Raw genomic sequence first — 16,957 nt, 5'->3', positions numbered from 1 at the left:
TAGAAAATTCTCTACATAGATGTTTTAAGGGTCTAAGCATTTCCTCCCAACCCAAATTGTTCTGCTCTTCAGTGCACGTTAAAGGATGTTGTAAAAGACAAAGTCTACAGTTTTCATTACTGCTACCTGCCGTATCAGGAATTGTAATAAGTTCCACAGACGTGGTAAAGGGGGTGTGTGTGGAGAAAATGAGAATGGTCACTTCCTGGTGTGTTCAAATAAGAGAAGATAATTGCAAGATCTCTAAAAATCAGGCAGGATATCTGTACTTTCGTAACACATGTGACAAAACCCAAAATTGAACACAAGTAAGATATCAATATGCTCTTACCCTCTGTAGGTGGTGAGGCAAATGTAACAGTCACTGTTTCTGTGAGAACATTCCCACCGTCTGTGGTCCACTGGAGCTGAAAGGAAAAAGACCTCAGTTCTCAGAATTGGGAAGGGTGCTGAGCAGGATTCCTTACAATACTGGTACAGACTCAAACTACAGTGAAAATCAATGTCCAAAACATCTTATTTCTGTATAGTGAGTGCTTTCTGAGTTTTTGGATTACTTCTTAAAATTCTTACAGGTGAAGTGCTGTGCTTTTAAAAGGATTCTATAACACTTTCTGTCTGGTAGGCTAAATACTCCTCAGAACTGGGGTAGACTTTAAAACTGAAAATAGATGCATTTTAAACACAAACTATTTGAAAATAATTTTCTCTATCATTTACAGGCTGGAACTTGAACTCAAGGTTCTGCATGTATCCTGCAAAAAGCAGACATCAGAAACTCTTAAGACGGGTAAAGGAATTCTGTGCCCTGCCCTGCTTTAGGTGGGATCACCAGCTATTGCAGGAGAACCAGTCTTGGCAGATATTAAAAAAAACAAACTTTTCAGCTTTTGTGTAAAGTACATTTGTGAATTAAGCTCTTAAACACAGTATGTTTTTACCTATTTTTTTAAACCAAACATTTCAATTCACCTTGAAATGCTATGAAATTAAAGTGCCACCAGATCAGCAATACACAATCTGAGGCTCTTGAAACCTCACTTAGCCCTGCATGCGTTGGCTTGGAGTGAGCCCTCACCCAGTGGCTGTCTGGGTCTGAGTCAGTCAAAGACCCGGTGGAAGTCACCAAATCTTGATACCACTTTCTCTACAACATACCGAAACAAACAATAATCCATCCATCCATCCATTCCTCATCATCAATAGTTCTCTCTCACCTGGACTGCTGCAACCTCATCCTCTTGTCTCCTCATCTCACTCCCATTCAGTCCGTTTCAAATGCAATAGACAATATTTTCATCCTCACTCACCAGCCAGACCACATTACTCCACTCTTCAAATACCTCTACTGGCTGCCCTTCATCCAGAGAGTCAAGTTTAGGATTCAAATTGCTCTCTTCAAGGTTATGCACCTGCCTTCATCTCAGCTCTTATTTATTACTATGTCCCACCTTCTTGTCTCCATTACTTCTTCCATGCCATCCCATACACGTGAAACAGACTTCCAATTCCAGCAAGCAAAGCATCCATCCTTCATTCAAATCCCAACTAAAAACCTAATTCTCTTATAAGGCTTACAAATGCTAACCTGTGTCAATATAACATCCTCACCAATTCAGGTCTTCCAGTGCGTGTCACTTTTCTATGTCTCTCAAAGTGCTTTTGTCTGATATTTGGCTCTTTAATGTTAATCTTTAGGCTATATATTAAACATGCATCCGATTTACAGGACCAAATGCACTTGGTGGTGTGGGAGGAGGGCCTGTCTATAACGGCAGCCTATATCAAGCAGCATAAAATCTTGTCCACATTACACTCTGGAAGAGCTGAGTTTGCCAGTTCTTGGCAATTCCTTCATAGCTAATAAAAAATCCTGTCAATGGAGAAATCCTTGTCAATGCTTGCCCAAAATTACTTCCTATATGAGAAGAAAATTAAGGGGCAACATACGTTGGGGTACTGCGCAATTATAAAGAATTATATTTTGTATTTACTGTTAGACACATTTTCTACAAAGTAGAGTAATAACACTTAGCATTAATATAGCACAATACACATTCAAAACATTGTACAGACATTAACAAGACCACGTGAGGTAGACAGGTAAATTTCATCCCCATTTTACAGACAAGGAAAATGAGAAAGACTTGTGAAGTGACTTCCCCAAGGCAACACAGTGGTAGAGCCAGGACTGAAACTCAAGACCTTTGAATGCTGTGCTCATTTCTTCAACTACACTGCCTTAAATTAATGTTCTCATTATATACCTCAGTACTGCATAAAGTAGCAACATCTCATTGATCATATATGGTTATAAAAGCCTACATTTAATCTATCCTTACTTAGACAAAACTTCCTTTGAAAATTTAACTAGTGGGAATACAAAGTCAGTGGGCGCTTTGGCTGAATAAGGGCCAAGTAGTAAAATTTAAGTAAGGTCTTCAGGATTCATCTCAGAGATTCAGAAAGAAAGAAGGAGAAGAAAGCGTGATGCTCCAATAATACCGTTGCTGGGATGCTTTCCGAGTTATACACCATCTCCCCGTTTCCCAGGGACTTTTGCACCTCATGGATGTGGTTCTTGATGTCATTCACAGTTGGGAAGAAGGACAAGTTATGCCTCTCTGGCACTTCCTCTGGCTTGAACAATTCTCGCTCCACAAACTTTCTGTAAAGTATTGGAAAGGGGAGGAAGGGAAAAAGGGTGTTGTCAAAAGTTAACACACACTTACAATATTAGGAAATGTTTCTCCTTCTTCTGCAGCCACCTCTGCCTCTGCCCTCAAATATGTTCCAAATGTTAAAAATTACAAGACAAGAACAAGTTAGTAGATCCCATGACCTGGCTCTTCTCCTCTAGTATCCTGGAAATTTTACAGAGCTAACTCAATAAAATATACATTTCCAGCACTAAGAAGAAAAGCAGCCCTAGATGGTGATCTGGTATGAGGCAGTGCGAGGAGCTGGAATGCTAGGTAGTTACATCAAAGGTAAAGTCCAATAAAAAAAAATAAATGAGACGCTAATGCTATATGTGGGGATAAATTCAGCTAATGCAATATGTGGGGATAGATTTGTGAAAGAATCAGCATTGCCACATAGCTTCAAGTCAAATTAACTAAATGTATAGCTGATAAAGTGCAATGGAAAGAAGGCAGTATAGTTAGAGTGGATTATGCTATACCTTAGTTGTTTCCTCACTGCATAGACTTGTTCTATTCCCTGAGACACCAATTCTCGGATCTTATCCGCTACTTGTGGGTGAAGTCGGGAGGGTAAAGTACAGTTCTCATCTCTCACTGCATCTTCCTCTTCCTCAGGAGAAGATATGGGGAAAGCGGATGGTGAAGGAGGGAGGCAGGTCTCCATTTCGTGATACTGGTGGGCCTGCTGGGTGGGTAATTGCACATACCATCTGACGAGAAGGAGAGTTTCCAGGTACAATTCCAAAGCAAAGACAGTAAAACAAAATCATTTATTTAAATCGTTCCCCAGGAAGGGAACAATGTAATTGAATGAAGACCCTCTAATCTGGCCATCAACAAAACTTGTATATATACACACACAACTAACAGCATTCATTACTAGCACAGGTTTCAGAGGAGCAGTCGTGTTAGTCTGTATCAGCAAAATGAACAAGAGTACTTGCAGTACCTTAGAGACTAACAAATTTATTTGAGCATAAGGGGAAGTGGGCTGTAGCCCACGAAAGCTTATGCTCAGATAAATTTGTTAGTCTCTAAGGTGCCACAAGTACTCCTGTTCTTATTACTAGCACATACAGCTTTGACCCTCTAATCTGGCCATCAACAAAACTTGTATATATACACACACACAACTAACAGCATTCATTACTAGCACAGGTTTCAGAGGAGCAGTCGTGTTAGTCTGTATCAGCAAAATGAACAAGAGTACTTGCAGTACCTTAGAGACTAACAAATTTATTTGAGCATAAGGGGAAGTGGGCTGTAGCCCACGAAAGCTTATGCTTGATAAATTTGTTAGTCTCTAAGGTGCCACAAGTACTCCTGTTCTTATTACTAGCACATACAGCTTTCTCCCACCCCCACATAGGGACAGTGAGTACGTCTGCCTTGTATGGCACCAAATACATAGTTAATACTTAAAGTAACAACCAGCTTTTACATAATTTTGAGTACAAACCTAAAACAAAAAACTCCCAGAGATTACTCTTTTCTTTCAAGAAGCTTTAAATCTGTGCCCCAAAGCTTCCATAAAATGTACAGTACTGCAGTACAGGATTTTTGGCTTGAGATCTGAAGGGAATGTTCATTGAGCCACCCCTCTCACTGAATCTCTGCACTGCACCAAGCGTTCCATCCTTACAGCTAAGCACTAGATAGGACTCCTTTCATGTCAATGATCCTCTTAATTGACCAGAAAAGTGGCTATTGATCCAGATGAGGTATTCTTCCTCTCCCACTCCCCCAGCTTCACATATTGCTCTGTAGCACTCCCCAGTCCTGATGGTCCCGTGATGGAGAAAATCCACAGGGAATCAAACACAGCTCTCCCAAATAGCAATGCAGACATGCAGAGGGTGCTGAATCAGTCAATACAGGAGGCACCTTAACCAGTGTTTTGACACCACATGCTTTCTAACCAATATGTAGATGAAATACACAAATATAGTTGCTCTGATGGACAATGTATCCCAGACATAGAGGGTCCATCTATGCCTTTTTTTTTTTTCCGAAAGATTGTGGGACAGATTACAATGAGCGTGGTATAATCATTAGAGAAAGACTGGACAGCAGCACACTGCGAGGGTTATGCAACTGACTTGCTTTGTAGCTTTGAGCAAATAATTGAACCTCACTATGCCTCAGTCTCCCAGTCTGTAAAATGGGAATAATAATAATAGTTAGTTACTTTGCAGGGATGCATGAGGCTTAATCATGAAGTGCTTTCAGAGCCTCAGATGAAAGACATTTCACAGAAACATTATTGTTCCATTTTTTGTTTTTCTATTTAATACTTTTAGGTATAGCATGTAAACAAAAAATAATGTTCAGATAATACTAATTTACACTGACAAATATTCTGACTCACTACTCTTGGCTCACTCAATTTTGCCTAAGTATTACAAGCAAATATGGGGCTTGATTCATTTCTGCAAGCGGGGGGGGGGTTAAGCACTCCCTTCAGCCCATGGAGAGAGCTGCACCTAAGAGCAAATTCATCCCTTAGAACAGGTAGACAGTGGTACTGCTGTTGCCCTTCGCCAAAGAGAACTGCTTTAATTTGCAGTTAGGGCTTCAACAGGGCTACACAGACAGAACCTGCCAAGGATTCAGCACATCTCTTAGATTCTCTAGCCTTGCTTTCTCCCTGGAAAATACCAGCCTGTTCCAGGTCCCCTAATGGAGTATAATTTTATAAAACATCCTCACCCTGTGAACCTTCCTAGGCAGACATTCTGCCACTGCATGGCTGCAGCCTGGATTTTGCTGGCAGAGGTGAATCAAATGTGGAAGATCAAACCCTTTATGGAGATCCCAGCTACACTTGCACTTAATGAGCCTTGCTGTTTACAGTATATGGGTGTTTTAATATGGTTCTTGAAACTGACATTATCTTCACCAAAAATGATTAATGTTCTATTCCCTCCCTCCCCCACTGACTATGGTCATATGCAAATAAGGTAAATGGGTCCAGTACTGCAACCCTTTACTCGTGTATATTCCCACTGATGTCAATAGATCTATTTAAATATGTTCTACCCACATGAATAAAGGTTTGTAGGGGAAAACCCTTCTTGTGATCTCTCCGTCAGGCTGTTCACAGAAGCCACACCTATGATTTGTTTATTCACATTTTAAAAGTTCTAGCCCAGATCCTTGGCTGTGGATCAGCAATGTCCAGCACAATTCACCTCGGGGGTGAGGGGTGGGAAGGGAGTGTGTGTATGTGCGCACAAAGATGGTTTAAGTCACCTTTGTGCTCCTTTGATCTTGGGGCTACTCTAGTCCCCTGGCATAAGGAAGAGTATCTGATTTGAGGCTCTGCTACATCGAGTTGGCTGCCAACAGCCCCAAGGATAAAGGACTGCTCTGACCAGGCCCTCCTACTCTCCGAGTCATGCTCTTGGACAGCCACAGGAAGGCAGGTTGTGAAGGAGAAGCCATTACACCAATGTACAGCATCTAAAGATCCTCCCATACTGGGAGTGATCCTCCGATGGTCAGCTGCCTTTGGGGCACAAAGCCATCAAGGTTGGGAGAGGTCTGGCTCATTGTTGGTAATGTCCACACTCTTGTAACTGCTTCTGTCTGTATTCTGAAGCATATTTTACATAAATCCCACAGTATGGTATGTTACACACTTACAAAACACTTAGGAGTTCCCTTGTGAATGGTTTTCTACCTTTTACAAGAGATTTTAATGAAGCCACTTTTAAAAATAGCCAAAACAACTGATTTTCCTTTCCCCCTCCATTTGTCCAGATAAAGAAACAAGTGAAAATTTCACCTGAGGACCCCTCCAGCATCTATCAAGTTCTTCTTCAGCATGTTGAAAGCTTTCTCTTGCTCCATTCTTATGATTTTCTTGTCAATTTTGGGGTCAGTGGGAACTCTATACTCAGGAAACTTTTGAACTTTTTTAATATAGATCCTTCCAAGAAAAAACAAAACAAAAACCAGAAAAATCCAGCTTCATTATACTTCTCCCTCAGGGGAAGGCAGAAACATCAACTATTTTATTTCAGACTATTTTTATTGTAAAGAAACTGCAGGAAATTCAAGCAAAGAGGTTCAAAGGGTGGACAAGCCCCAGAAGTTCTCTAAAGGATTGGTCAGTAAGGTTAAAAAGTGAACTAGAAGAGCCATTCCTGAAACCCAGGAAGTTGACAGCAGAAAGCTCAAAGAGGGGATGAGAATACAGAAGATGCAACCGGAGTTGGATAGGAAGAGATCTTTGGTGAATGGCAAGAGCTATACATTCCCTGATAAATATAACTCCAAAATAACAGATTTAGGAGACCTATCAGATTCTAGCCACATCCACTTTCATGGAAAATTATCCTTTTTCTCTCTAAATGAACATTAACTCCTACTTGTATAGGAGACAAAGCAAAATATATTTATAAATCTATGTCACAACACAGTTACCGATTAAGTTTCTTGAGATGCAGGCTCTCTTATATCAGTTACCAGCTTCTCCAGACCTTTTCAGCTTTGTAGCTAATGCTTACCGTGCTGGACAAGTGGCTTTGTACAGCTGGCAGGAGGCATTTTCCGGCTCGCCAGTTTTTTTGGGCTGGAAACCTTTCCTCCTGGGCCCATACTGGCATTCCATCACAATGGCTCTACTTCCTGTGGACAGAAAGCAACTGGCTCTGTTATTAGTTCAAACATCCAATGGTTCCAGCCAGCAGACGACAACAAAAAAAGATTTCTGAGGAGAGAAGAGTGATTTGAAGCACTTATTTTCATTCTCTTCGTGGAAGAACACATGTTCAGGGGTGCCCGAGTTACAGAATGGCTGCTTTCCCCATAATACTACTCAGCACTTAGGGAACACATCACAGTTTCAAAGGACTTTCCAAACTAGCTAATCTTCACAAAACTCCTGTGAGATAGGTAATTAAATATTATCATAGCCATTTTACAGGGGGTGAAAATTGAAACACAGAGTTTTAAAGACAGATTCTGCCACCTTTACTCATGTTTAGCACCGGTACTTTACATAATGAGTAGCCTTATGGGCTATTTATTGAGTAAGGTGCTCATACTAAACGCAAGTAGAGGTGACAGAATCTGATTCTCAATTGTACAGCAAATCAAAGGCACAGCTGAAATCAAAACTTGGGAGTTCCTTACTTCTTGTGCCGTGTTCAGTTCTTTAGCCTTGCTGCCACTTGATTTCTTACAGGTTATTAAGGTTTGTGAATTTGATTCCAATTTCTTCTATTAACCAATATTATAGCAACATGGTACCCAATATAAATATTACTGTGCAAGAAAGATAGATTTCCACAACATTTGTGAAAACTTCATTAGAGTAATTGGTTTTTTTTAATTAAGACTTACGGCAAAGAGGAGTGAAGTAAAAGAGGCAGCCTGACAGAACTGGGAAGGGAACCATTATTTGTTCTGAAGAACATTTAACTTTGTTCGCCAGCACCTCCCAGGCATAATCCAAATACTTTAGTATCCTGATTTTTAAATACCATTTTAAATAACAGATATGTTTATTGTGTCACACTGCTGAATTATGAGCTGATTCTAAATGACGATCAATAATATTTTGCATGAGAATGTGACATTAAAATATCAACGCAAATAGAGATGATATTTAAAAAGAGGTTTCAGGGTAGCAGCCGTGTTAGTCTGTATTCGCAAAAAAGAAAAGGAGTACTTGTGGCACCTTAGAGACTAACAAATTTATTTGAGCATAAGCTTTCGTGAGCTAAAGCATGAAGTGAGCTGTAGCTCACGAAAGCTTATGCTCAAATAAATTTGTTAGTCTCTAAGGTGCCACAAGTACTCCTTTTCTTTTTTATTTAAAAAGAGGAACTAGATGATATAGTGGACTAGTGCACTGACTTTTCTAACTGGAAATCTGGGAACAAATATTGGCTTAGGTCACTAATGAAAAAGAATTTGGTAGTTTCAACCTCGTCCTTGCCTTCATGCATGACAAAAATAATTTGACAGGACCCTGATTTTACCAAGGTCTCAAGTGTCCAAAATCCTACTAAAATCAGGGTTTGGATAATTGAAGTTTTCTGTTTCACAATACAGAATGTTGGCCAGCTTCTTCAAAGCTAACTGGTTCAGCAGAAGTAGAGGCAGGCCAGGGACTGAAGAACAACTCCACTTATGCAGAGGTTAGAAACTCCACAAGAACAGCACTTCAGTCCCGCACAGCTCAAGACCTTTGCAGGCCTGAAACTCTACTTCTATAGAGCCTCAGTAAGTGTGACACCACAGCAACATAACTGAAGATCAGTTAACTAGGAAGTCAAGTTAACTGAAGTTTGTAAAATCAGGGTTCCATTTTAACCTGCAGCCTCTGTTCAAAAGAAGGCTAGGATTTTAATAACAGGGGTGTTGTAGACTAGAAGTAAAATTCATGAGTAGAGTCGTGTGTAGAAAGTATATACAGTGCTTCCTTACCTCGCTGTCTGGCCAAAGCAGGCAATATTAAAAGCAGGCTAAATTAATCCTCAATATTTTTTAAAACAAAATATTAACTGAGCATGTTTTTACTCTCTTTCTCTTGGAGAATCATTTGTTAAACTAATCTCACAAGTTGCTAAAAAGAATTGGTTCTCTTGAGTGGGGGAGGGGGAGTTTCTGGAGGTGTCCTTTAATATATTCTTGCTCCTCTTCATAGCTGAATGGCCTTAGGTGGGTCTTAGGCCTTAAAATGGGTGATGACATTTCACTTTTTCAGTTACTTTCAGCTCAGACAAATGCATCCTGCAGTCAACCATGTGTCGTATCCCATAGGTTCCATTTAAACAAGAACAGACTTGATCAGTTTCACATCTAAAATTCACACTCACACCTCACACAATACTCGCTCTATGACTCAAGAAATATGAAATCACAAACTGGTAAAGTCTACACATTTATTTAGAAGATTCATCTCTCTGGTTAAGCTTTTTGAATGTTTTTTTTAGAGTGATTTTAAATACCTTATAGGTTCCTAATGACCAAGGTTTTCAGCAGGATCCCCAGAAACCTTAGTAATGTTGATGGATCAATCTCTTACCACCCTCATGAAAACTTGAATGTCCGTGCGGAGCAGATAGGACCCTCATCTCTAAGGCCTCATTCAAAAGATGCTTAATTAACCTAACTCTAAAGGATGAAGAGCTTGAATCACTGACATTGGAACATGAACCTGTGTTCCAGGGAATCTAGATATTTCAAACTTGGGCTTAGACCACTAAGCCATCCTTTCCCAAGTTTGTGCCTTGATTTTACCAATACCTAGTAACATTCTGCCAGAATACTAAGGTATAGCTTCATGATGATCCTTCTTTCCAGTCTAGTCCAGCTAGTCTAGTCCAGCTGACTAGTGATTTTGAAACTTTGAAAATAATTATTAAAAAAAAAAAAGTTAATTACCTGCATTGATAAAAGGGATCCCATCATATGGGACATACTGAGATTTCCACATCAACCGTGTGGCGGGTTTGGCTGGGCTTGGAGACTGGCGCGTCCCCCACACACTTTGTGTTTGCTGCTTGTGTAGCGTTAGAACACTCTCTAATTCTGTCTCGCTCACACAATAGCCGCGGTACGAGTCCCCAATTTTCTGCATGGAAAGGAGGTGAAATAATAGGATTATTCACCAATCTGACTGCTGTCGGTATCCAAGAAAACGAATGCAGTCAGGGACTCTGGCATGGTGGCAGGTGAGGAGACTGTCTGAAATGCTTTGTGCACTGGTTGCATCACAACCAGATTTACCATAGGGTCTAACACAAGACCAGCCTTCATTGAGTTCATAGCACAGGTGTTTGTCAGCAATCTGAGACCACAAGTAAAATACTCTGAATGTCTGAGCTTTGGTCCATTATTATAACACCACAATTATCTACAGCATAACCCCATTTCTAAACCCCATTTTGGAGATATCCAAAACTTCCAAACACAAATACATTTTGGGTAGGTGAGGGAGCAAGGCATGCAGTCAGGAGTTGTAACTGACCTTCCGTTAACTGGTGTTTAGATAAATGGGGTTATTCTCTAGTACCAAAAGACAGAACCCAATGAGTTCCTTTACCCTGGACCATTCCCTTAATTTCAGACTTTTCTACTAAAATAAATACTTATTAAATGTCAGTGCATTTTAGAAAATATTTTTGGTGACCTGCTGGTCACATCTAAGAGGAGAAACAAATAATTCAAGCAGAGTTTCTTCCATACACACAGGTCACTGTCAGTCACTTGCATGCCATCTTGCATCACATCTCCAGCTGACTACAATGGACCTCTGCAGGCTCAGTGCTAAAAGTTCGTCACACTGACTCCACTTGACTTTTGTTGTTGGCTATCTGCTAAATGTATTAACTTAAAACAGGCAAATTCACACCTCAGCACCTCACATAGCATCCAGACTCTGAAGGTGATCATCAATGGGCTTCATCTCTACCCCAATCCACCAACCAGGAAACAGATGAGAAAACCACAGAACAGAAAAACAAATGCCATACAGCACATAGCTACCACCCACCCAATCCCTCCCTCCAAGATGCTACAAGTTCTCTGCAAACCATTCTGGAGCAACCTGAAAATAAATACAGCCTCTTTGGGCTGCAGAGCTGGAAAATGTATGTGCTAGAAAAAACATAGTAGCAGATACTTTGCTAGATGCCACACACAGAAAGTGAGCACGTTAAAACCCTTATAAAAGAAATGATTCAGAGTGGAAAGATGTAACCAGACTTTTAGAAAAGTAGATGATACCATAGATTTTGAAAATGAAAGCTGAAAAGGCCAATGTACATAGTAAACCCACTGATGGAAGTACATTTTGTGACTGATAATGGAGACAGAGACAGAATAAGCAGCAGCAGCAAGAGAGCTACTGGACCTTAAGAAAAACCAAAACACAGTAGTGTTTCACTTGACGTCTTCATTCCCCTGATGTTTTTCCGGCCTCTCAAACAATAACAACTTGGTTCCTTTGCAAGTCAATGGTTCCATTTTTTTGAGCCAAATTCAACCCCAGCAACAGTAGATGCAACTTTGTTGTCTTCAGTGGAGTTGCACATACTTACAATATAACTGAATCTGGCCCAACTTACATATCGCTAAGATTCGGCGTGAGTGCACGTTTGCAGAGTGAGAACAACAGTCTTTATTACAAATTTTTATTATTTTTAGAATTAAAAACACAAAATTTAAAAAAAATGCAGTTGATAGAGTGAAGAATAGGAAGGACTGAATCAACAACGACAGCAGAGAAGCAGGGAAGCAAAGCAATTGAATTGGATCTGAAGATGGATAAATCACTGACTCTCAAGAGCATAAAAGCAAAAGCCTTGGAAAGCCAGGTTTTTAAAAATAGTGTTCTGAGAGTTCTTGAGGAGGTTGAAGACCCAGGCAGAAACATTAGGTAAAATTCTCTCTCTGCAACACTAACATTAATTTTAAGGGAGTTACTCTACGCTAGTTTCAGAGTAGCAGCCGTGTTAGTCTGTATTCGCAAAAAGAAAAGGAGTACTGGTGGCACCTTAGAGACTAACAAATTTATTAGAGCATAAGCTTTCGTGAACTACAGCTCACTTCATTCATCATTTTCCACCAAATGCATCCGATGAAGTGAGCTGTAGTTCACGAAAGCTTATGCTCTAATAAATTTGTTAGTCTCTAAGGTGCCACCAGTACTCCTTTTCTTTCTACGCTGGTGTGTACAGAAAATGTACTGGGTCTTTAGCTATTGGAGCTCCAGGCACAACATAGAGCATGGGGAGGCAAAATGCTCATTGCTATTTCTAGCTGCAAGGACAGAAGAGATTTTGGCATCTGCCAGAAATTAAAATAAATAAATAAATAAATAAAATCTGCTCTGCGCAGGTTGTTAACTCAGAGCACAGGTTTGAGAGCATTAAACCAAAGAGACAACATTCAGTTCTCTCTGGAGAAAACATTCTTGAATAAAATACATCATAGAAAATACATTCTCTCTATTCTCTGAAATGAAAACAATGGTTGCATATTAAAAAAAAACACATTTATATTTTGGATTCTTTCTTCCACTAAACACCTGATCCAGAAAAAATGATGAAGAATTACACAATGGATTATGATTTTGAGATCATCATCATTTAACAAGTGGCAGGCTTGTACTTGCTGTAATTTCCTCTTTGTCCCCCAATTACTTTATTTAATTGCATTACATCTTGGGGGGGGAAGGCTCCCTTTTTTTAAAGTGTTACTTTAGCCTTTATTTATTATTTGATCAGGCTACGTTAAGAAAAAGTTTCACACACAATTTAAATATTAAAAAGATGGCTGATATCTACTATACACCCCTTCTTATATTTATTCTTAATCTTATAATGTAGATTAGGCGTATCAACACAAGTTAACTTTGTACTCATATTTCCACAATGGTATGCGTCCATCACAACAGTAAAGGTGCTCATGCATTCTTACCAGAAGGTCATGAAAACCTGCTCTGAGCTGATTTGCCTGATGGTGGCAAGGAATGCCTTTCATTTGTATGTTTATTTTCCTTAGCTCTGAAACTGTAATATTACCTTGTATTTAGTCTTCTATGTTTCACTCAGTCAACATTCTAGTCTACACTAGAATATAAAATACAGAACAAGCTGATACAATTAAACATATGCCCCACAACCACTATCATCGGGCAAATGCCTGAAAAAAAACAAACCCAATCCCCTGCACCATGCTGGTCAACAGATTTGGGCTCTGAGAGACCAGAGAGGAAAACAACTTCTAGAGAAAGAGGACCTCCTTTGAGATTCCTTGCCTCCAGCCCTCCTCCACATTCAAATCTTAGGGATTTCTCAGCTCAGACATCCAAGGTTGAGCTCAAACCATCACAATGTTACACACAGAAAGAGGAAGTCTCAGGTAGCCTGGTCCCAGACCATATAAGGTTCTGCTGATCATACTAAACATCTTGAATTGCATGTAGAAGTGAACTGAAGTCCATCATGACTGCAGAGAATTGCTGCAACATATACTTCCTGCAGCCAGGTCTGCTATGTAAGTGAATAGCTGTATTCTGTAACAGCTGAAGTTTCTGCACCTTCAAGAGTAGCCCCACCTACAACACATGGCAGCAATCCAATCTGACGGTCAAAAAGCTATGAGACTAGTTAGTAGAAGGATGTCTAGTGATAAATACAGTAACTTTACAGTAAAAGTTTGCAATTGCCTAGCCAAACATAGATAATAAATCATTGGTCTTTTGGGTCAACTATGCTACCTGGGAAGCCAGGTGCAATGAAGTTATCCAGAAGAGCATCAGATTACACACCTTTACAATAGGCAGGAACATGCCTTCAATAATGGGAGCAGATACATCACCACCAGACCTTCCAGAGGCTTCCATAACCAGCACCCCATCTTACTCTCATTCAAGGCCCTACGTTTGCCAGGTACAAGGACAATTAGGGAACCACGGCATCCTAGTGAGGTAAGACAGGCCTACAATTGTATGTTGTAAGTTGGTGGCCCTGTAGCCCTAATAAAGTCAATCTCCCACCGCCGCTTTACTTACACACAGAACAGAGTATTTTCCTCAAAAAGGAGCCTTCAGATGCATGATCAGTTGTCTTGTATCAATCCCTGTGATCTTTCCGAGAGGAAATAATGGAACCACAGGAAGTGTGAACCTAACAGCTCCAGTTATGGTCCCCAAGTGAGTCAACAGAAGTTTGCACAACTGTCCAATAAATCTGGCTTCTAGGAATGCTGTGAGTTGTTCAACAACCTGCCACACAGCTGAAAAGGCACTTTGTTAATTCAGCCCATCAAAAATCTTCAGAGTGTGATCAAAAATCCTTTACTGTAAATTATAATCCTTCACTTAAAAAAAAGATACATCAAAATGTCTGCTCCAATTCACCTCAATGAAGTAAACTCCACAGCTCACCTGGGCCATTTAAATACATAGACAAAGCTTGTAGTTTTGCATAAGTGATGTGTGATAAGTTGACGGAACAGAACAGATGTAGGGAGAATGGCTCAGCTAGGCACAGGAGGAGCATGGTCAGCAACAGCCCTTAATGCTGATTTCGGAAAGGTGCAGCTTTTGCTGCTCTGTGCTTGTTGCCAGATAGACATCAGTCCTACAGTCATGCACAGGAGCTGAGGCACCGACTGCCTCACCTTCTTGAGCTGCGGAATGCTACTGGGTCCTGAGCCTAGTGCCCAAGGGAACAACAATTATGTACTGCAGCCAGCTCCAGCACAAGCACGACAGGTAAAGCCCCCAAGTGCTCTTTTCTCCAAGGGCACCCATGCAGGCACTAACATTGTTAACATTCAGTTTGTCCTGAAAAGTGACTGAAAAAGTGGAATTCTGGGGTAGTATGTTTATTGTCTCAAGCGTATTCAGCTCAGCTGAGAAGTAAAGAAGGGGTTTCTCTAACTGCCATTCGGGCAAACTTCGCTTGAGTTCTTTCCTTCTAACATATCACCAACAACGAAAGATTCCCCAGGACAAGCTCGGCTAAGTTGCATCTGAAAACCCCACTGCCTCCAGATTATGCCCTCAGTAACAACTATGCAACCCATTTGCCTTCAGTGGGCTTGCACAGTATAACTGATTGGAACTTAGTAAAACAATTCTGCTGATGATACACAAGAAGGAATGGAATTCAGCTCATTCCTGCTTAGCTGTGTTGGCTCTGCAGTGCTAACAAGAATAAAAAGCAATAAAACTTTTTTTTTTTGTTACTAAAGGGAACAAAGCGTCTCTGAATAGTTCTGTGGAGCAGCAGAGTGCAGATCTTACATTCTCACTATTAAGAGTAGAACTGCCACTTTAAACAGAAGCAGTATTTTTTTCTTTTTCTTACAATATTAGGACATTAAATGCTATATGAATGCAGATCTTAAGGTTATGAATTTAAACACAGTAGGTGGAAATTTTAAAGGGGATGAAGGGAGTCAAGGACCTAACCCCCATTGATATTCAAATAAAGTTTTATATAAAATAAAGTATTTTAATAAATGATTAACAGATGTTATGTAAATGTTACAGTTATGAGCAGCATGTGTTATAGATGTCTATAAGCACAATAGAAGGGATTAGAGATGATTATCTGCAATGTATTGACCTGTTGGACTCTAACAACCATTTATTTAAAATAATTAATCATTTATTAACCTGTTATAAACTATGTATAAATGGAACCTTAATATGAAGTATGACCAATAATCCTATCCTCAAATGTTAGGATATTGCAAAGTTAAGGATCTCATACCAAGATTAACTCACCCATGTTGTACATACTGCATATATTTGTAACAGTCAAATTAATAATAAAAATTAATGTTCAGTATGGTAAAGTTAATGTTACCAATTTCTTGACTTTTGGGTGTGAATATCAATATGCTTAATACTATATTAACACTTGCATGTGATAAATAATGTCTTATCTGCGTTTTTTAATTAGTTTACAGATTTGCAGGTGTGCATAGAGAGGAATTTTAAATTGCTCAGGAATTTAAAATCAACTGATGACTACACGTGTCAGCAGCATCACATTTAGCCACAAGGTGACATTTCTGCAATCAGACATTTGACAACTTAAGAAAATGTAGTTCTCAGATTTAAAAGCTGCAGATTCCTGGTTTAGGTCAAATGGCATGCTAGGTGGAAAGTTTAATTTACACCGACTATGTAAATTCTCTGGCATTTTTCATGGTGCAATGCTTGCACTACATAAATGGAAATAAAATCATTTTATGGATTTTTTTAAATAACTAAGGGTAGGAAGGGGACCAGTCTGGTTTATGAAGCTAAAGAATTTTTGCTATAACAAAATTAGCTGCATATGGGAAAGCTAAAGGAAAAAATATTCACTTCAAGAAAGAAAAATAATTGATAATATAAGAAAAATCCTTTGATGAATGAGAGAAACAAGTACATATTGTGGTATCTGGGACAGAAGACTTAAGTAAAGTTGTATGATTTTATTAAAATATAAATGCCCTTTGGAATGCTGACATTATGGTACCTTTACTCTCGTAGACTAAGGGTCTGATCCTGCAACTATGCAAGGACATTTACTCTCAATAGTAATCCCACTGAATTAAACTCCTATAAGACTACTCATGAAAGTAAAGTTACCGGCCCAGTTGCAGGCTTGGGCCCCAAAAAAGAAATTCCACAATCAATGGATTGTTAAATGCAATCAAATGAAGCATTGTCTTAGTACAAACCACTGAGGTTTGCACAACACCCAAGAATGGCTATACAGCACTTCCAC

General features: G+C 39.6%; 1 protein-coding gene across 6 annotated transcripts in view; it reads right to left on the bottom strand.

Annotated features, from left to right (window-relative positions):
* Positions 1 to 16,957, bottom strand: part of CARF (calcium responsive transcription factor) — a 52,785-nt gene that overhangs the window by 18,583 nt on the left and 17,245 nt on the right. For 4 of the 6 annotated variants that reach the window (XM_038422114.2, XM_043505608.1, XM_043505605.1 and 1 more), the window contains 6 exons: positions 10,104 to 10,293; positions 7,217 to 7,337; positions 6,493 to 6,636; positions 3,185 to 3,415; positions 2,506 to 2,668; positions 332 to 407 (listed from right to left, as the gene is read on the bottom strand). In XM_038422114.2, the coding sequence (XP_038278042.1) occupies positions 332 to 407; positions 2,506 to 2,668; positions 3,185 to 3,415; positions 6,493 to 6,636; positions 7,217 to 7,337; positions 10,104 to 10,293 (925 nt within the window). The remainder of the gene's footprint in view (positions 1 to 331; positions 408 to 2,505; positions 2,669 to 3,184; positions 3,416 to 6,492; positions 6,637 to 7,216; positions 7,338 to 10,103; positions 10,294 to 16,957) is intronic. The other 2 variants (XM_043505607.1, XM_043505609.1) reach the window with 2 other exon arrangements.

Source organism: Dermochelys coriacea, chromosome 11 (assembly GCF_009764565.3).
Source record: "Dermochelys coriacea isolate rDerCor1 chromosome 11, rDerCor1.pri.v4, whole genome shotgun sequence".
Classification (NCBI taxonomy): domain Eukaryota; kingdom Metazoa; phylum Chordata; order Testudines; family Dermochelyidae; genus Dermochelys; species Dermochelys coriacea.
Note: the sequence above shows the minus strand (reverse complement) of the source record. Positions and strands in the feature narration are given on the sequence as shown.